Source organism: Dendronephthya gigantea, unplaced genomic scaffold, assembly GCF_004324835.1.
Source record: "Dendronephthya gigantea isolate DGI-Jeju-01 unplaced genomic scaffold, DenGig_1.0 000023F, whole genome shotgun sequence".
Lineage (NCBI taxonomy): Eukaryota > Metazoa > Cnidaria > Anthozoa > Malacalcyonacea > Nephtheidae > Dendronephthya > Dendronephthya gigantea.
In genome coordinates, this window is record NW_021163033.1 from 1,458,946 (window position 1) to 1,481,588 (window position 22,643).

General features: G+C 37.0%; 2 protein-coding genes across 2 annotated transcripts; both read right to left on the reverse strand.

Annotated features, from left to right (window-relative positions):
* Positions 1-3,810: 3,810 nt before the first annotated feature.
* Positions 3,811-4,953, reverse strand: LOC114522642. The gene has a single exon (XM_028543372.1). The coding sequence runs from the start codon at positions 4,916-4,918 to the stop codon at positions 4,271-4,273; it is 648 nt and encodes a 215-aa protein (XP_028399173.1). The 5' UTR covers positions 4,919-4,953; the 3' UTR covers positions 3,811-4,270.
* A 977-nt stretch (positions 4,954-5,930) lies between these two features.
* On the reverse strand, positions 5,931-21,674 carry LOC114522515 (NADH-quinone oxidoreductase subunit B 2-like). Its single transcript, XM_028543219.1, has 10 exons — positions 21,527-21,674; positions 21,081-21,145; positions 20,755-20,823; positions 9,354-9,430; positions 8,771-8,817; positions 8,593-8,663; positions 7,731-7,773; positions 7,170-7,235; positions 6,688-6,734; positions 5,931-6,306 (listed from the first exon to the last, which is right to left on the reverse strand). Exons 2-10 carry the CDS (start codon positions 21,134-21,136, stop codon positions 6,120-6,122), a joined length of 663 nt encoding a protein of 220 aa, XP_028399020.1. The 5' UTR covers positions 21,137-21,145; positions 21,527-21,674; the 3' UTR covers positions 5,931-6,119.
* Between the last annotated feature and the right edge of the window lie 969 nt (positions 21,675-22,643).

A 22,643-nucleotide genomic window follows, 5' to 3' on the forward strand; every position in this document is an offset into this window, starting at 1 on the left:
GAATTTTCAGGAAGTGATAATCCTTTGAATGGCGGTAATTATCGTGACAATTCAGTGTTATCAAGTCCTTTTTGAAACAAAACGTTTTCCTGTCGGTGAAATTCCTTTTACACCCACGGTAAAATTTACCAAACCGGAATATCTAACTCGATAAAAGACTTTGAATCATTATTTTGAAACTTAGTAACCTATCTCTCGGGCATTTAATACATTGAGAATCACCGATGCATCTTACTGTAATCGCTGGAACGGAAGTAGCGCTGGCAGTTATCTCTTTGTATGAACCTTGAACGGCTGACTATTTTTCAACATCCGAAAAGCGTAAAAAATGCAACAAAAATGTCGACCTTAAACAGTTGAACTTAGCTCAGTGAGAAGACATTATTTGTTTTGCACTCTGCAAAGAATCGTCTAGATGTTTGAACGGACTCTGATGACTGACGTTGAGGAATGCGCGTAGGTAATCACGTATATAATAAACGCCTAGTGTTATTTCTTGTAGCTATTCCTAGTAACGTTTTTTCCAGAAATCAAAGAATTAAATCGGGTGTAGATAAAAGGCGGATGCGGACCGGCGGACTCGGACGTGCGGACGCGGACTGAAAACTATTTATTATCTAGGTTTACATAATTTTGGAAAGGCATAAAAACCTTTTACAAACGCTAGTATACACGCGCCGACGCACATGTAATAAGCCACACAGAAAACAGAACGATAATTACTTCACGTTTGTTTACCGTTTTCCAATCGGCCCTGTGATATCCATCCTCGCTATCTGAGCCTGAAACAACTTCAGAACACAAACGTTTCGCCATTTAAAGATTTTATCAAAGTTATGAAACTAATTCTCGACAAGACGTTAGGAATTATTAATAACACAATAATTAATAATATGATAATATAACCGTTTTCGGTCCGCCAGTCCGCGTCCACCGGCCCGCCTTTTATCTACACCCTAAATTTTGAGTGGTGCCACTCTAAAATCTCGTCTCAAGAAAAACAGGAAACTGTACGATTTAAATCTGCCTAGTGGAACTTCAGCCATTATACAGATCAGACCTCTTATGTCCATGGTCTTGAGTTGAGTATACTCTCACTGCACCGGATTCGTCTGTCACGATATTATGTTGTGAAGTTTGAGAATTGGTGTCCTAAATTTTTAAAATTACGCTGAATAGTGTAAAAGAATAAAGCAAGAACACGCATGAAGGACGGTGAAATTCAGTCTAGACAAACATCAGTCCCGAATGACAACACCAAGGGGCTGCATGATTACATGGAGTGTTTTCAGCCCGGGCTGAGTTTCACGCGATTACATGACAAGAATTTCAGTTCGGTTTGAGTTACCCGGGCTGAAACTTCAGCTTTGTGAATGAAATTGAAATTGAAAAATTCGCCTTGGCCTTGACAATGCTTTTTCGTTTGTTCATTTCATTTTTAAGCCCAGTTTCCACTCAAGAAAATTCTCCTTTGCATCGGACAGAACAGGAAAGTTTCCTTTGTATAAACGCCGCCAGAGAACAGTCACCGACAAAGGAAATTTCCTGTCCGTTCCGATCCAAAGGAGATTTTTCCTGAATGAAAACTAGCCTTTACTGCAGTCATAGTCCCTTAAAGGTCAAGTTTTTGTCATTCGGGATTTTAAAGCGCTCGAAGAATCGAAATAGGTCTACTACGAGCCTTTACAAACTCAGCCGGGCTATAAAATAATTCTTACGTGTCATAACACAGTCCGGGCTCCACGGCCCACGCTGGGGATAATGAAAATTAGGTGTGAACAGTGAACTCTATACAACTGGAACGATAACTCAAAGTCCTCTCACGCCTCGTTGGATCTCGGGTAACCGGGCTCGTGTAAACAGCCGCTAAAGCAATATTACACGAAACATGGAACTTTCAACATCAACTCGCAATGAAAACGGCAACTTGAAACACAAACGGCATGAGTGACGACAAAAGACTGGGTCAAGGATTGTGATTGATGAAAAACAAGAACTTTATTTCCGGTCAAAAAAGTTGTTGTCAAAAACGTCACTTGCTTAAGCTCACTAATGCCAGTAGTTTGTGCATGACCAACCTCTCACCAGCGTACCCGAGTCTTGTTCAGTGATCGCGGAGTCAGTTTAAAAGTAAGGGGGAGAGGACAGAACCAGACCCCAATGCCGATTTCACAGTTCAAACCCGCACAGATAATTTCATCTGGTAATTTTTTGTCAGAGGGAAAAGTGACAAAGGAATACCCCCCTACTCCATTCATGTCCGTCACTATTTCAGTGTCCTAGAAATTTAGCATTTTTTAAACGTAGAACTGAACCCGTTGGCTATTAGCAATCTTGTATCTAATTAGTATCACAAGACGACAGCGTTATGAAATCTCAGTCAGAATTTCCGAATGTCCTTATTGTCTACAAGTTTAAACCGCTGACAAGCGAACCCGATCCGATGAAACGGTATCAGACGTATGGGACACGAAAACGCTCTTTGGTTCCTTTTAAACCTAAGAATATGCCACATTCAAACTACAGTATTTGTGGATATAAAGGATTTATTATATTTCCAAACTGAATGAATTCCCTCTACTATTACACATAAAAAGGTTGTCAGCAAGATCATTAGCAATCTGCTGTCTTCCGGATTCGCCTTAACACAATAGATAACTTGTCTAGGATAACTAGTACGGCGATCTATTGTTTCAGCTAAAACGGTAACTGATTGGGGAAGAGTTAAAGCAACGCACGCTGTGTGGTCTGTGTCCTATTTACGGGCGAATGGTAGTTATTATAGCGCTGTTTTTGTTTTTTAAGAATGTCTATACCTTTATTTTTTTATAAATTTCCGAATTTTCGATCTTTTATCGTACAGAAAGACGTTTTGGGTTTTGGGTCATGTTTTTTCATCTAAAATTACTAAAAATAGTGTTTTAATTAACTTTATACAAGTATTAACTGATTATTGACTGCATGAGCGTGATGTCTGTACTGTGAAATTTGTTCGAGGTTTTTTGCATGCCAGGTACTCGCTCCTTCGTCATACAAAAAAACCCTCAGTCTGATATTTCACAGAACAGCCCGAACAAGCGAGGTCAATAATCGGTTTATTATATGGCTAGACATCCGCGGGATACTGGTCCATGCAGATGCATAATATAGCCTACGGACCACGGTCCGGATATAGGTTTTACGGACCACTCGTCAGCCAATTAGAATAGAGGATTTTGGAAAGCCATATAACAAGAGGCCTGTTCTGGCGTTAACTCCGGCGCACGTGCCAGTCTTCAATATAAAACTTTTGAACATAAACAATACAGTTCATATTCATTTAGATGCCTTGCGAACCTAAATCGATCACGAAATTCAGAAGCACATCGTACTTTAAAAAGTATAGAAGTTCATTTGTTCAAAAATGTAAATAAACCGCATGATACATTCGTTTTGTCGCACACTTTGCCTTTGGAATTCGCGCTTATATAGCTATATTAAATCTTCAATCCTGTGCAAACTACAACGTGTCAACGCGCCCATACACGACCACATGGCAAAATAGCAACAATATTATTAAAATAGGACCAGAATCTACATGTATTTAATATATTCTTACCCCAATTCAATCTAAACTTAATCGAACAGCATGAAAAGAACGTTCCTCTAGGAGGAATTGCCGTATCATGCGAGGGAAATCGAATCGCGCATTGGAAAATTAGCCAAAGCTGTGCGCCACAACAAAAAAAAACAAAAAACTCTCAGAAAATAAACAAAAACAAAAATAAAACAAAACCGAGGCCAATTTTCAACTCCGTCGCTGACGCCGGAGTAATAAATAAATAGGTTTATCACTAGTTATTTCTTGTCGAGACGTAGTCGTAATTGTTAAATTATAGATATTTAGATATTGAGCTAATGGATCAGTGATGTATGCGATGCTGCGAAAATCACGAATGAGTTTCATCATTAATCTGTATTTACACGAATCTAAATATTACGTTTACGAGTTCAGCAGCTAATGTTTTTCGAGAATTTTCACACGGTCAATTCTTTGTAACAATATTGTCTTCAGGGGCGCACAGTAGTAGGGTGCGTGTGGGCGGGAACGAAAAGTTGGTCAGGCTAAAATACATTATTGGTAATATGGACTATACGTTTGGACAATATACATACATGATTGTGCATTTGCGCAGGCATTTAGATTGTATATATAGACAATTGTGCAAGCATTGTACTTTAAACTACAGATAAGCAGTTTTTTACAGGCACCTAAGTAGCGTTTGTAACCTTAATACAGTGAATCAAAGTCGAAATCCTTGAGTAATTCTTTAACTTCAAAATTTCTTTGTCTGACCCAACAAGGACCAGCGGTCTTCCAATACTCCACAATCTTTCTGACGCAATGCTCTGATAATTCGTGCATCCTTCTACGATGATCATGATAGGCACTGCCAGATGGATTGTTGAAGACGCTTGAATACATTTTAAAGTCTCCATTTTGCATTGCAAATCCTTCGCCAACGACTTCCGCGTCATTTACAGATTCACCGAAGGCATTTCTATAAACAGCTCCGTGAACAACACCAGGCTCATTCTCCCATTTTCTAACGTCTTCTTTATCTGTGGCTTGAATGACGATATAGCCAGACTTGCAGTGAGTGTTGTTGGCGGTTCTCCATTCTGACTTGCCGTCGTATTGATAAACAATGACTCCGCCATAGTTGTGGCTTGGATTATACATGTCGGATTTACAAGAGATGTGCATTGTTGTGACAGAAACTCTTTTCTTATCGTAGGACTCAGGAGTTATTACGATTTTGTCTTTCTCTGATGGTGCGATGAAGGAGCCACCAAAAAACCGTGGCTGGGCGAAAGAAATAACGCTTGTGTTATCCTCCTTTATATTAGGCTTTTTAACGAAAAGCTTTCCTGTCATTGGGTCGAATACCAAACGACTAAGATCATGTTTCTGCATCATATCCCGTGTTTGCTTCTCTGATTAAATTAAATTTCGCTTTACAGTGATAGCGAATGACATTAAAATGGCTTGGGAAGGAAAAAAACGGATGAATACGTCAGCAAATATTTGTGCTGTGACGTAAAACGTTGTCGTTGCCAACGAGCATATAACAGACTCTTCCGGTAATTTCGTAACAGCTTCATGGCTTTCCACCTTAGAAGCCTGTTACAGACGAGCAAGTTTTCCAAGTTTTAATTGTTCGTCTGTACGCCAAACTTTGACAATTTTTTCTATGACAACTGACAAGTATACTTGATTTTGAACAAGTGTACTTGTCATAAAAAAATGTCAAAGTACAAATTTCCCTCGTGTGTATGAGTCAACCAATAAAATTTGTCAAAGTAATGTGAGCACTGGTATGAGTTTGACCAGCGGACTATTGTATTTTGTAGTGGCAGCTAGCATTAGCGCTGTACCCTTGACTGATTTAGCGATAAAAAAACTACTCAGGTCAAGTTTAGAGGGAGTAAATTAAACTTTGATGTTACTGTGATAGCGAATGACATTGAAATGGGACTCGGGAAGAAAAAACCGGATTTAAAAATTAGCACGTTTTCGTGTTGTGACCTGTCACTGTCACTCACGTGACAAAAACCTCGCTAACATTTCTGGTAATTACGTCACAACTTTATCGTGTCCAAAGATGCAAACCATCTTACTTCAACAAATGCATGAAAAATATTTCTGCTTAAAAAATAAGTCGAATCTTGGCTAATTTCCATATTAACTGGTCAAAATGAAAAATCTGTAACGGGTTGCACTTTAAGCCAGGGTCAGAAAGACACACGTGGTGTTCCTACATATTGTTTATTAAGATAGCATATATTTAAACATCCCAAATAAACAATTTACTTTAATACCGTCACTCTGGTATACTAGAGGTCTAACACCTTGGGTAAAAATTAGCATCGAAACTAAAGAAGCATATCAATTTAAACTTTATTATACTTTCCTTTCACAAATACATTGCAGGATATTAAACAAAATCAGGAACACCAGGCCGTTCAGTAGAGAAGATAGGCAACTTCGGTATACGGGATTTTTTATAGTGAACCTAACAGTCACACGATAAAATATGTTTTTTCAAAAATATGTCCACAGTTTAGCAAATGGCGTCTTATTTTCTGTACCACATAGCGATAGGTCTTTGCCGTCTAACTTTTTTCTGTAGTTGCAGAATACCATAGAGCAATGCCTCGGCACTGGGCGGACACCCGGGGACGTAAATATCGACCGGAACAATACGATCACAACCTCGAACTACTGCATACGAGTAATGATAGTAACCGCCACCATTCGCACAGCTGGAGAAAGCAAGTTTGATGTTTTGAATGCAGCCAAGTTCATAACGATAAAAACTTAGAGGATAACTAAAACTTTTCTCTAATGTTATGTATGCCCTTCCCCCTCCCCTGGTGGGATACGCCCCTCTCTCTCTCTCTCTCTCTAATATGACACATATTAATGCTGAGAACAAGCAATGCAAGGGAAATCTTGAAAAGCGTAGCAAGAAACGTGGAACAGGTTGACAAGAACGCCCCAAGCACCCCCCCCCCGCTCTTGCTGTTTAGCTGACCTCTACATAATAACTGAATGCAACTTCTTTTTTCTAATAAAGCGCCTGAGTACGATGCTACTTTTCTACAGATATTTGTGTACTTCTTAAGTATTTTAACAGACTGTACCTTCCCATCGATAAAACCCATCGTGGTTCCGGCATTTGATCATACACCTAGACAAAGCAAAGAAAGATGAGAGTGTGATTACATATGTGAGATTACATAGAGTGTGATTACATATGAGATGAAAGTATGATTACATGTGTGAGATTACATAGAGTGATTACATGTAAGATTGGAGTGTGATTACATGTGAGATTACATAGAGTGTGATTACATGTGAGATTAGACAGTAATATAAGATTCTTAATGTGTATATTCCAGACAGTCAAAACATCCCGATGGGAGGAAACCGGAATGTCTGAAGAAAACACGCGACTTTGGGTACAAGGAAGACTTGTCTATTATTTTTCCCATGGGGGCGATACCCAACCTCTATACCTGAAGAATAATATAATTACCTCTAGATCCGTAAAATTAGAGTGCTTGTTTGCATTGACAAGTTTAACGATGTTCAACTTTGACAAGTTTAACGATGTTCAACTTACCTTTCTAAGCGCGGGCGCCATCTTGTTTGTCAGTGTCCCAGCAACGATCATTACATCAGCCTGGCGCTAAAATAATTTCGTCAGACAAGATTAATTTGGGGACATTGTCTTTTTACTCCAGGCAGTGTCAGTCTAGAAAAGCTACAACCTAATGTATTGCGTAGGCTGATATTGTTGAGGATGTACTAATGGGTAACGTTTTACTATTTACATCACGGGATAAATGAATTAACTGGAAATCCACTGGTCTCAATATACACTGGAGATAGCAAATATACCCATCAAAAAACGAATGCAGAATTAATGAACTTCCAGAAACACAGAGCGGTCAAAACTACTACTCCTTATATAAGGCGGCTTTATCAACGCACGACTTTGGTATTGACTTAAAACCTGATGTAAACGGAAGCTTTAATCATTCCTCAAAAACGTTTCTTCCTGTGGTTTGCGTGATATTTTTATTCCTTTTTTGGTTCTACGGAAGTCCGTTAATTCCGGCTCTATTTTTGATTAGCATAGCCAGTCCTATATCACGTGTTATCATCAGATCAGGGTACTTACCGGGCTGGCTCTAAAAACGACCCCAAAGCGATCCATATCGTACCTGCATAAATAAATTTATGAGTAAAGTGTTCAAGCATTCCTCCTGTGAAATGCATGCGATGATCGCTGGGAGAAAATCAGCCCAAAACAGCCGGAATTCTAGCGATAAGTACTACCAAGTAAATAACAATGCTCGCGGAAAAACCCGCGCAAACGGACACTCAAGAACTAAGTCTTGCACGCTTTCTTCAACAATTCAGTATTTTTTTCCGTTTTTCCAAGTACGATTAGCCAGTAGGTTTCCGATCAATGATAAATGAACAATTAGATCAATGGAAATAAGAAATAGAAAGATTTTGTAGAAAACTGAGATAATAAAAAAACCGTTCCGCCCAAGAAAAATTGGGAGGCACATTATAGCGCGTTCTTAACTCAACCGTTTTAAAAAGCATCGCTTCTACACGAGCCTAGTTTATTAACTATGATTGGTAATGCATGCACCAAATATAGATGATGACACATCTTTGGCCAAAATAAGTATTGCACCACGTGTTTGAGAACTGTAACCAGACGATATAAAGAATACTGGGGCCGGTTGTTCAAAGCTAGGTTAGCGCTAACCCTGGGTTAAATTTTACGCCGCTGCACCGCTGTTTGTTACAAAATAAGACTTTTATTGATCCACAAAATATTTATTCAAAAACAAGTTCAACTTTATAAACGAGCGAGCGATTAAAAAAATTGATGTAAAAATTTGAGTTAACTCAGGGTTAAGCTAACCGGCTTTTGAACAGCCGGCCTCTGAATATTACTCCCGATATTACATAATTTCATCAACAGGAGTTAAAATTCTATGTCTCGTTGTATTAAAAATATGTACCGTGGTCCTGCAAAATGCATCATTTCAACTGCACAACACGCAAGACCAAATGTCATCGGCCACATTGAACTCTATTTATAACAAATGAAACTGGGTATCAAAGATCGTCAATTTATACAATGTCTAAATAAAAAAAACTATAATATACAGCTCAAAAGAAAACGTCCACTCTACTAACCCGCCTTCCCCAGTTGACCAGGTCATCGATCTTTGCTACTACAAAATCTGCGAATGCACATTTAGAGAAAATTTTAGAGAATTTTACTCAAATTCACCAATTCGAAAATTACAACGTAAAGGCTTATGTTCAGAATAGTTTTAATCCAGACATCCTAATTTACAAGTATATAAGAACAATAACAAAAAATAACAATATAGTAAAAATAAAATATTATATTTAAGGTTGAAAGTATTTGCCACATAAACAGGCAAGTTTAGCTATAATGCCTTTTATATAACTGATATGAATAAAACAACTCACACATTTAATAACTAAGCATGTGGAACACATTAAGTAGGAATTTATAAACTTAATAAAGACACGACCCAAACCCCTAATTTTTTAACCTGATTTACTGACTCCTATCTTTGGCAATCGAAGATGAATATTAATAACAATGCAATAGACCTTTCTCATAATGACGTCAAACGCGGAAAGTCTTCCTGAGCAAAGCTAACGAGCCAATCAAACTTCGTGTTACATCAGGCCTTCCGAGTTTGATGTCATTATAAGAAAGGTCTATTCAATTGACACCACCTACCAGCAGCATTGTTTAGCCTTCCTTGTTTCTTTGCTGGGATCGTCACGGCGTTCCTTCTCGCTTCATACGGTATGAGGCTGTAGAATGAATAACATCATCACGATTTTTTTACTCTTTATCTTAACTACCAGTGTTTCCAAACTTTAATATACGAGGATGAGTGGAAACTTTTACATATTTAGACACACTTTACGCTAGCAAATATTTAAATAAGTTTAAAATATGCACACACGTTAGCAGTGGGCCATTGACCATTTTTATTAATAACAGATAATGTAACAACTAATTGTTCAAGGTGTCCAAGCAACCAAGATTAGGTTTGCCATGCACTAAATATTCCAGTTCAACAGAAACTATATATAAATTACATTAGATCCACGAAATGTAAACAAGAATGCAAATTGTTTAACCCACCAACAAGCTACAGATTAAAACTCGGTTTAAGGAATATAGCCAGTAAATGGGAAAAAGGCAACTAAAGTGTATCTTTAATTTTTCGAAAATTGAATTTAGCAATTGTTATTTGAAAACCACATCGTAAGGCACGAATATTTAGAGTAAACTAATTGTAAGAACTGCGCCATAGTAATATAATACGCATATATGCTAGTAGTTACATTCCAGTGTATCCAAGTAGAAGGGCGGCAGTGTCTTCCAAAAACTTCGCATCAAATGTGGTATAAACATAGGCAAAAACACTTCTCAACGTTTCGACTAAGGGCTAAGGGTTACTCCACATTTATTGAAAATGTGCTATTGGGTACTAACTAAGGTTACACAGTGAATCAAAGTCGAAATCCTCAAGAAGTTGTTTTACTTCAATCTTGACTGGGAAGAGAAAAACCAAGAATATGTGGAGTCCATATACAAAGGGAAAGGAACAATATCGCCCATCCCTCTATCTTATAGCCTTATAGATGAAGCGGAAAGGTGCCTTATATACACATATACATAATAATAATATATACACATATACATAATAATAATATATACACATATACATAAAAATATATACATAACAGAAATGATGCATATGTTAAAACTCACAGCAAGTGTAATAAAGTTTGGGGGAATAATCAACGATTAAAAAAACAAATTCAGTTTTCAAGTGTTACACGGACTGAAGGCAACGAATGCGCAGTGAAGATGTCTGAACGGTATCGAGAGCGCAAAGAGATGGAAAATGGTCCTCAAAACATCGAATACAATAAGGTGAAGAAATACTTGGAAATGTATGTTGTTGGAATGGAGGAAATTAGGAAATAGAATCATTTAAAGTTTTGCACGCATGGCAAACAATGCGGGGAACTGGCGTGGGCATTCGAGAGAAACGCTGGCATAGAAAAAGAGTCTATTAGAAGCACTCGGACATTGAATGAACGCATTCAGGAGGGAGGCGAGGCACTAGTGGCAAATTTGGACTGGAACACAACGAGGCTAAGCGATAGCAACAATTAGTTAGCGATAGCAAATTTATTTATTTAAAAATATTTTGAAACGGTAACCCTTAAGGGTACGTAGACACCTGCTTATCAAGGAGCCGTTTTTCTAATTCATGCAAAGTTAAAAATACACAATCATATTTACATTACAATATCTACAGATTTCCGTGTTTACATTTACAGATTTACATGTTTTTGGCAAAAACATGTCATAACTCGTATATTGCATTGTTTAATTGAAAAAGGTAATTCAGAACTGATTAACTAACATGCAGTCTTTTCATAAAATTCGTTTTAGGTTTTGGAAGTGCGTAATTTGTACTGTTACTTCGCAATTCGTACCTATGGCTATTTGCAAATTTAAACATTTCCATTAGAGACGTTGGCAAAGTATTGTTTTTTACCCAACGCAAAAACCGCAAAATGGCTGGTACCTGACTTTCTCGAAAGACCGCTTTGGGGATGTGGTTCGATATTGTGATATCATATTTAAAAGTAAAGAAGAAAAAGGATGATGAACTAAAAGAATGTTTTGGACCTCAATCTATTTTTCTTATTACTATTGACGAGTAGAATTATTAATCACTTACCGCAAAACTCCCGCTGTTATGCATATGTATATAGAAGGAAATTCATCATGCGAATGTGTCGAGGAATATTTTGTCATTTTTACCTCACATGCTTTTTTCAACTACTTTGCATGTTCAACTTCATCTTGTGAAATATAGCAAGCTTTTACCAATGTAAGGTCATATACAGGGTGAGTAAAAAAACCCTGACACCTTTGAAATTCAAATTAGCTGCAATGTGTCTGTAATCGGCTGTAATGTGACAGAAGTTGCCTAAAATATCTCATGGGTATACGAAGCATATCAAATAAGTGAACCCATTAATTAACCTTGAACATAAAGTTTGTTCCCTTAGGGTGTTAAAATGCATTCTAAGCACTGCAATAAAAAAGAACGTTGAATTAGTTCAATTGGTTTAAACACTTTCGCATTAATTAAGCACGTCTTGTTGATTGTACACAATGGGAATTGTCAAATTCCAGCCATAAGTTCGCAGGTAATTTGAATTTCAAAGTTGTCAGTTTTTTTTTGACCCACCCTGTAGATAGAAATTTAAAATATTTATTTTAATAAATAAAGTGATTTATACGAAGCCTGAAAATTCGTAAAAATAAAAGCATGCAACTTATGTTATAACAAGACGCCTGCTCTCGCTCTCGTTTTCAATATATAGCTCCTGAACATAAACACTACAGTTCATATTCATTGCGAACCTAAATGTTGTTCGACATTCAGACAGCACATCGCACTTGATAAACTTATAGCTCATAATATGAACTTAGCTATAGCTTATAAGAGCGTGTAATATGCATGTGTGATGTATCGACAAATGTGAATGGTTTTTGCTATGTAAGCGGTAATCATAATTAAGCGAATAAGTATAATGAATAGATTGTAATGTTTCTCTTAAATATTGTTCAAAAACAATGTGTGCACGGGAGTACCATTACCAGTCTTAGGACAGCGACATGATTCTTTGCAAAATCTCAATTTTGAGATTGTAAAATTGTAAGTCAAGAAATTGCTAGGGTCTATGGCTTTACTATATAGTGAACTGAAATCTCATTTAAATGCGTATAGGTTCATTTATAAGTAAAACGAGTGGTATCTATGGCGTTTTATTTAAGCGAATCAAAGTCAAAATCCTCGAGCAGTTCTTTTAAAAAAATTCTTATTTTATACACATATGCATTTAAAGTAACTAGTTGAATATGTATCCGAAAACACTTTTTTAGACTTTTTTCTTAATATCTCCTCCTTAATATAGAGGAAATTAATTTCCTCTATGAATAAGGTAAATTAAAAGAGGTTAGAATAAAACCTGAAGTTTTTTCGCTAAATGTATCTCGTGTCACCTGCAGAATGCAAATATATTATACGCAGATTATTCATTCCCTATCGCATAGATTGAATGTTTTTATTCGTGCATGTAAAGAATACTTTAGATATATATGACCTGTTATAATTACAAACCGCAATAATCATGAGCTACTAAATCGTAAATAATACAAACAATTGGAATGAAAACTTTATATTAAAGGGTGCGATTGCAAAGTCACATGTTAAAAACTGATTGGTGTCTATGGCATTTTGTATCCGAATGAACTAAAGTCAAAATCATCAAGCAAATGTTCTACAGCAAAATTTCTTCCTTCCTCAACCAGCCGAGGACCAGAATTCACCCATATCTCCACAATATTTATGACGCAATGCCTAGACAACTCATGCATTCTTCTACGACGATCATGAAATGGACTGTCCTTTGGATTGTTGAAAACGCCCGAATTCATTTCAAATCTTTCATTTCGTATTGCAAATCCTTCGCCAACGACTTCCGCGTCATTTACAGATTCACCGAAGGCATTTCTATAAACAGCTCCGTGAACAACACCAGGCTCTTTTCCAATCCATTTTTTAACGTCTTCTTCATCAGTATCCTGAATGGCGATATAACCAGACTTACAGCGAGTGTTGTTGGCGGTTCTCCATTCTGACTTGCCGTTGTATTGATAAATGATGACTCCGCCATAGTTGTGACCAAGCTTGAAAGTGTGGGATTTACAAGAGATATGCATGGTTGTGACAGAAACTTCATTCTTATCAGAAGACCGAGGAGTTATCACCATCCTGTCTTTCTCTGCGACCAACGTAGCACCAAAAAACCCTGCAGCAGCCATTCGAGTAACTCCGAACATTAGCTTTCCTGTTTTGTGATCAATTACACAACTCGGCGAATGTTTCGAACCTTTACGTACTATTCTCAGCTTTCCTGTATTTGGATCGTGTTGTAATTCCTCATTTGGGTCTTGGCCACGAGCTACTTGACTCAAATGCCCCTCTCTGTCATTCCAGTCTTCCATTCTATGTTTACCGAATATTTCTTGTAGGAGTTATATACTGTTGCCAAGCGAAAGGCTCTCTCGAATGAACGAAAAGGTTTCTTGTTTTATTTTAATTGTGATATGGTCACGTGGGTTCTAGAACGATGCCTTATTGGTCAATGAGTAACTAATACGTCATGCGAAGTAATGCTATTAGAAATACGTAAAATGGATAAGTGTAATTCTTCTATAATTCATTGCATAGGTTGGCGTAACCTAAATCATGTACTCTGCATTTTCCTACTTCGTCAGTAAACATTGATAAACATAGATAGCTATTAGATAAACAGATTACGCTATTATTTTTTTACAAATCAGCAGCGGGCGGAATCCTAGCCTTTCCTGCGATCTGATTGGCTGTAGCAGTGGGCGGGATTTTACGATATCTGACTACGGTCCGGAATCCTATATTTTACAACACTGTGAACTCCATATAGAATTGGAGCGAGAACCTTCATTATAAAAGTTCAGTTCTGTGAACTCTATAATGCATATATCTGAAGTAAGAACGTACTATTATAAAAGTTCAGTACTGTGAATTCTAAATAGTCTATAAATATATCTGGAGTGCGAAGATCTCAGTATAAATGCTCAGCACTGTGAACGCCATATATCTGGAGTATAAGAATGTCTCAGTATAAATCCTCAGCACTTTGACCTCCATATATATCTGGAGTAAGAGATCTTATTGGTCAGTCTTGCATTCTATGTTTACCGAAAATTTATTGTAATATATAGTGTTACCGAGCGAAAGATTTTCTCGAATGATCGAAAAGGTTTGTGATAAGAAATGCTATTAAATATTTAACAATTATACCACGAGCTCGAGTCGTAGGAGCTAATCTAACGGTCCGAAATAATATTTTACGCTTTTCTGCAATCTGATTGCCTACGAGAGTAGTCCGTATGAGGTCGTACGGACCGCGGGAAATTTAAATCCCCAGCGATGACAATGAATCGGACTGACGTTTTCCAGCGTTATAACAATAAACTATTTTATATATTTTAAAAACGAATTAGTTTTCGTGATGCTTTGCCTGTATGTTCGTTTTATTCGCGTTTGAAATGAACATGTCATAATCAATCTTACTTATTTGGCGCCATTTTTTTTTCAATTTTTAACACCTTTACGGGTGCGCTCTGTACAAACACCACAGAGAAACACACATGCAGAGAAGCTAATTATTATTTACAATATAATCAAGCAAAATTACTTTGAGTACCTCCGAGCGAATTGCAAATACGGTCACATTCTTCAGCTATTCTGATGAGTTGAATCAATGATCGTGCACTGAGAATTAGTCTTTCTCACGATGACGTTTTTGGGGTACTTTCAATTTTCTCAAATGGGTTTAAAAATTTATAAAAAGATGAAAAGCATTATTTTTAAAATCAATAGACCATTTGAAGGATAAATTCAGCCTAAATTTAAAGATAGTCGCCGTTACGAGGTCTTACGCTCACGGTTTTGAAAAAAAGTACCCCAAAAATGGCGGCATATTCGTCATCGTGAGAAAGGCTAATTCGACTGTATCTTGCATTCAAAGATAGAGTGCCAAGCCATATTTTCCGTATATATTTCCGACATAAATAATAACATACCGTAAACGTTCTCGATCTGCATAAAAACAGGCGACACATTGACAAGTTTATTGCAAAAATGCAGCTCCCCGTTGGGTTTGCAAAACAGATAAATTGTTCGAAGATTGTGGTTATGATCACATGCATATTTTACAGTATCTGGTAGACTATTAAGCCTAAAAAGAACCTTTCGTCGGTAGAAAACGACGACATAATAAATTTCATTCAATTATATATTGCTAGATCATTGTTGATCAATACGTGAATTTTTTTCAAATGCACTTTCTCGACAGGGGATCAAACGCACGAGTGATATAGCATGCAGTTATTCTTCACCTAACCTATGGTGCAAGTATACATCACATGAGAATAAAAAGCCTTGTGAATGTATCTGAAATGCTCCACTTGTTACAGCTAATGCATTTGACTAGAGATATGAGCTTTACATAAAGTGATACCAGTGTTTTGCTTTTTCAACATCAGGATTTAAGAAAATGTTATAAAGAAGCAGAAAACATTACTGTATTGTTCGAAAACAATGCATCACGCAAGTGACGATACTAACAGTCTTTGAACAGCGACATGTTTCTTTGTAAAATCTCAATTTTGAGATTGTAAAATTGTATGTAAAGGCTCGTTTACGCTTGCGATTCTTGCTGCAGTTTTTTGTGCGATTTTCGTCTTTTGATAGATGTGAACGAGTGATTTAGTTACTGTAGTTGTTCAAATAAGAGCTCTTATACATCAGAGTATTCGTAACTAATCACTCGTTCACATCTAGCAAAGGAGGAAAATCTCAACAAAAATTTTGAGAATCGTGTAAACGCCCCTTAAGCTAGTGAAGAAATTGGTAGAGTCTGTGGCTTCACTATAGTGAATTGAAGACTCATCTCAGACTTATATACGTATTCGTTAATTTTACTGCAAATTAAATAAAACGAGTGGTGGTATCTAATGGCGTTTTATTCAAGTGAATCAAAGTCAAAATCCTCGAGTATTTCTTGCAAAAATATTCCTGTTTTTATACACACATTTAAAGTAACTAGTTGAATATGTATCTCAAAACACCTTTTAGAATTTTTTGTTAATATATATCCTGCTTAATATAGAGGAATAATTTCCTCTATGAACAAGGTAAATTGACTGCCTCTGTGTTTTTTCGCTAAATGTATATCATGCCACATGCAGAATGCAAATATATTATACGCATGCAGATTATTCATTCCTTATTGCATAGATTGAATGTTTTTATTCATGCATGTAAAAAATACTTTAAACCAAAGATATATGACCTGTTAAAATTACTGAATCGTAAATAATACAATTGCAATGAAAACTTTATATTAAAGGTGCGATTGCAAATTCACATGTTACAAATTGATTACAATAAAAGAGTTAACGTTAATGTGACGTCACGGTGGTGTCTATGGCATTTTGTATCCGAATGAACGAAAGTCAAAATTATTGAGCATATATTCTACTCCAAAATTTCTTCCTTTCTCAAGCCAGGCAGAACCAGCATTCGTCCATGACTCCACAATTTCTGTGACGCAATACGCAGACAACTCATGCATTCTTCTACGACGATCATGAAATGGACTGTCCTTTGGATTGTTGAAAACACCCGAATTCATTTCAAATGTTTCATTTCGTATTGCAAACCCTTCGCCAACGACTTCTGCGTCATTTACAGATTCACCGAAGGCATTTCTGTAGACAGCTCCATGAACTTGACCAGGCTCTTTACCGAACCATTTCTTAACGTCTTCTCTATCAGCATCTTGAATGACGATATAGCCAGACTTACAGTGAGTGTTGTTGGCGGTTCTCCATTCTGACTTGCCGTCGTATTGATAAATAATGACTCCGCCATAGTTGTGACCACGATTATACACGTCGGATTTGCAAGACAGGTGCATGGTTGTGACAGAAACTTCATTCTTATCAGAAGACCGAGGAGTTATCACCATCCTGTCTTTCCCTGCGACAAACTGACCACCAAAAAACCCTGCAGCAGGTATTCGCATACCTTCCAGTCTCATTAGCTTTCCTGTAGTGCGATGAATCTCTACTCTGAAATAAACCGGCTGATATTTCGAATCATTACATTTTGAAGTCGATACCCTCCTCAGCTGTCCTGTAATTGGGTCGAATTCTAGTGCGTCGGTTGGCTTCAGGGCACGAGCATTTTGCGGCAAATATTTCGAATCACTACATTTTGAAGTCGATACCCTCAGCTTTCCTGTATTTGGGTCGAATTCTAGTGCTTCGGTTGGTTCCTGGCCACGATCTACTTGACTCAAATGCCATGCGATGTCATTCGAGTCTTCCATTCTATGTTTACCGAATATTCCTTGCAGTAGCTATATACTGTTGTCAAGCGAAAGGCTCTCTCGAATGCACGAAAAGGTTTATTGATTTATTATAATTGTGATATGGTCACGTGAATTCTACAACGATGCCTTATTGGTCAATCAGTAACGAATACGTCATGCCAGGTAATGCTGTAGAAATAGGTAAAATAGATAAGTGTATCTATGTCTTCTTCTATAATTCATTGCATAGGTTGGCGTAACCTAAATAATGTACTCTGCATTTTCCTACTTCGTCAGTAAACATTGATATACATAGATAGCTATCTATGTTTGTCTGAATTTAGCACGCGTCCGTTTCGTTAGGGAACCTTTTTCCCTTTTCTGATTTGAAAAGATGAATTGAGTTTCTGCTTTTGACTTGTTTTCATTTGACTTGCATTCATAAATTGAGTATATTACGCTATTTATTTTTTTACAAATGCGCAGCGGTCACATGTCCTAATCATTCTTCCTTATTTGGCGCCACATTTTTCCATTTTTAACACCTTTACATGCAGGGCGCGCTTTGTACAAACACAACAGAGAAACACACGTGCAGAGAAACGAATTATTATTTACAATACCATCAAGCAAAAATTTGAGTACCTCCGGGCTAATTTGCATGAGTTGAATCAATGATCGTGCACTGACAATTGGACTGTATCTTGATCTAAGATAGAGTGCCGAGCCATATTTTCCGAATTTAAAGTCTGGCAAAATACATAGTATATATACCGTGGACGTTCTCGATCTGCATAAAAACAGGCGACACATTGACACAAATGTATTGCAAAAATGCAGCTCCCCGTGGGGTTTGCAAAACAGATAAATTGTTCGAAGATTGTGATTATGATCACATGCATATTTTACAGTATCTGGTAGACTATTAAGCCTAAAAAGAACCTTTCGTCGGTAGAAAACGACGACATAATAAATTTCATGCAATTATATATTGCTAGATCATTGTTGATTGCTATGCGAATTTTTTTCAAATGCACTTTCTCGACAGGGGATCAAACGCATGAGTGATACTGCATGCAGTTATCTTTGACTTAAACTATGGTGCAAGCATACATCACATGAGAATAAAAAGCCTGAATGTATCTGAAATCCTCCACTTGTTACAGTAAATACATTTGACCATAGGACATAGGCTCTACATAAGGTGACAACGGGTTTTTTTTGCTCTTTCAGCATCAGGATTTGAGAAAATGTCATAAAGAAGCAATAAGTATTATGCGAATAAGTAATGAGTAAATTGCTATCTTTTTTTTATCAATATTGTTCGAAAATAATGCATGCGCCCAAGGGGCAATAGCAACAGTCTTTGAACAGCGACATTTTTCTTTGTAAAATCTCAATTTTAAGATTGTAAAATTGTAGCTATGTATAGAAATTGGTAGTGTCTTTGGCTTTACTATAGTGAAATGAAGACTCATCTGACACTTCTATACGTAGCTATACGTTAATCTTATTGCAAATTAAATAAAACGAGTGGTATCAATGGCGTTTTATTGAAGTAAATTGAAGGCAAAATCCTCGAGCATTTCTTTCACTTCAAAATTTCTTTGTAGGACCCAGAAAGGCCCAGCTATCTTCCAATACTCCACAATCTTTCTGACGCAATGTTCTGACAACTCGTGCATCGTTCTACGATGATCGTGATATGCGCTGCCAGATGGATTGTTGAAAACGCCTGAAGACATTTCAAATTTTCCATCCCTTCGAATCGCAAAACCTTCGGCAACGACTTCGACCGTGTTTCGCACGGACTCACCGAAGGCATTTCTATACACAGCTCCGTGAACTTGGCCAGGCTCTATTCCCATCCATTTCTTAACGTCTTCTCCATCAGTATCTTGAATGACGATATAACCAGACCGACAGAGAGTGTTGTTGGCGGTTCTCCATATTGCCTTGCCGTCGTATTGATAAACAATGACTCCGCCATAGTTGTGACCAAGATTATACACGTCGGATTTGCAAGAGATGTGCATGGTTGAGACAGAAACCTTTTCCTTTCCAAGCGAATCGGGGGTTATTACGATTTTGTCTTTCTCTACGTCGAATCTACCACCGAAGAACCCGTAAGGCGCCATGGAAACACAGACTATATTGTCAAAAGGCGAGTCTTGCATTCTAAGTTCGCTGAATATTCTTTGTAATATAAATATAGTGTTACCGAACGATGATTAAATCGCGAATGATCAAAAAGGTTTATGATTTATTAAAATTGTCATACAATCACGTGGAATTGTAAAACGATACTTTATTGGTCAATTTAGGACTATACGTCATGCGAAGAAAAACGTAAAATATTTAACAATTATACCACGAGTTCCAGTCGAACATGTGATGATATGCGAGAGCGAATGGTCTAACTGTTTCATAATAAAGCTAAAATTTTATCATAATAAAATGTGCAAAGTTTATTAAACCACAAGTTTTACTGGCTGCTCACACTACTCTTGTAAAGGAGGCACTGAAATATGCTGACATACATACTGTAAGTAGCTCAGCTAATCATACATATGTTTTAAACTCCTAGAGGCATAGCTTTGTTCAGTTTTAAACTACTGTAAAAAAGAACAACCTGACTGTGAATATAATTTTTAGCAAATACATAATTCAGGTTTTATTGGGACACCTGTATATTTATCTAGAATAATAATTCTTAGTATCAATGTTCAGCTCTGTGAACTCCATAGCTATATATATCTGGAGTAAGATTTTCTAACCAACCAGTAAAAAATTGATTAGTAGTTTACATGCATATTAGAACTCCGTTAACTGTGACCCTCACAAAAAATATCTTAATATCATCTACTGTATCTCACTTTATAGTAGCGTAGCCAGCCTGAGGATTTAATTCTACAATGCTAATAATTTGATGTCCATTGACTGTCAAAACATTGAATCTCTCAAGACATGAATAATTACCATAACCTGAAATTTGCAGACTAAATTGTCAGACTGCCTACGCTACTGTCACTTACTTACCTTACTCCTGAAAGATCCTGGAGACATGTTTTACTAATAGGCTAAATTTACCAACACAGATTACATGTACTTACCTACTGTCACCATCACTTGACTGAACCCTTTTGAAGTGAATGTGACGACAACACAGGATTGGTAAAAGCCTACAAAATCACATATGAGGTGATATTCTTTTTAAAGAAATTGTTGTTTTGCAGGTTATCAGAATGTAATTTAGACTTATTGAATGTGTGGTTAGGGTTAATTCATACAACATGAATTCATAATTATCAGTCAAAACACAATACAATGTGTGAACGAGAAGACATGTGCGAACAAGGTTTTAAGATTTTGTTTTGATTAAAACAGTATATTTACCAAAATATCACAAGTGAGTGGTCAATTTACTTCCTAATATTACCTTTGTGAAACCACCCCTGCATAGCATTTTGAAGATGATAAGCTTGCTAAAAGCATAATTCCAGCCTAAAAGTAGTTTTAAAACAGAAACTAATGAGACATGGCTGCTTTATAGGATTTCTCATTTGTTCTGTAAACTTAACCACACTGACTTTAGGCTTTCATCTTTGTAATAAAAGATTCTTCAGTACTTTCTGCAGCAACAAGCCTGGGATTGGGTGCTTTAAACAGACACTACAAATGTTATGTCTCAAAACATAGCCTTCGCAGACATAGCGAACTACAGAGTTTTTGAGGATGAAAATGACCTCACTCTAACCAAAGTAAAATAACAGAAGTTTTCATATTTCACCTCTAACTGTGATCAGTCGATGATTACAAATCGGTGTTGCCTATATTTATAAAGACTGCGATTTAATAAGAATCATGATTATTTTGTAACTTTACCTCTCGGCAATGCCTCCTCCAAGTTTGAAGAAAAAATCCAAAAAAGTAAACAAATAAACTCCGGCGAACTACGACATAAACTTTTATTTTTATTGATTTTATTCTGCAAAATTTGAGATCTTTTCACGCGATGGAGACCTGGAAACGAGTAAACTGTTGCTCGAGCCCAGTCTTCCGAAATTGTTCGCTCGTTCATGGCTCGTTCGTATCTCAAATTTCACTTTTTTCCAAGAAAATGCTACATTTTTGCGTCTTTGCCTTTCAATTTTGTTACTATTGTAGTCCAACGTGGTTTGTTCGCAGTAACATTTATGAAAAAAAAGAAGCGCAAGGGAAATTGTAACATATGAACCGTGCTGGTAGGTTGCACAATAACATTGCCTAGTCGCACTTTTCCAGAATGAAAAATTGAGCGGTTTTCAGTCATGAGAAGGATAGTTGAAGTTCAACGTTTGTGTTCACCTTAGTCGTTGCAAAAGCGCGTAGGAAGGCGTAAAGATGCGCTTTGTGTTTAGTTTATTTTAGGTGTTGTTCACGTATGATTATTGATTTAAATTTAAATCAATTTGGCAGTGGTAAACGTTATCATTATAATGGTTTTGGTAAAGGGATTTGGGAGCTTTTAGTTGTTTATAACAGTGGATATCGAATGTATGATTCTGAAATTTCAAGCGCTGCGCCGTTCAATCTACCTTTCATCATGGATAGTTAAAATGATTTTATTATCCATGCTTTCATCTACTGACTGAGTATTTGATCAGTTGCTTTAACCGAACCGGAATAGAATCGGGTAGACTTGTTTTGAAAAAGCTGTTGATTAGATTGGAATATGTCAGTCATTGGTCTTGCTTTAACTAAGACAGGTATCGAATTGATAATTTTCGTAAGCCTTCTGTAGCTGTGGAATCTCTGTATGATAACACGTTTTTGAAAGGTGTCTATCGTACGAAACTGGCAAAAATGCTGCATTTGGGGAAAGTGGGTGAGAACCAACAGGACATGGGGTAAATGTTTCGCAGCCGAGGGCATGGGCAGCCAGCTCGTTATCTTTGGTTTAATAGTCCAGTGATCCAGCTATGCGGTCAGAGCGAACACGTCACTACGTCAGCTCGGATGA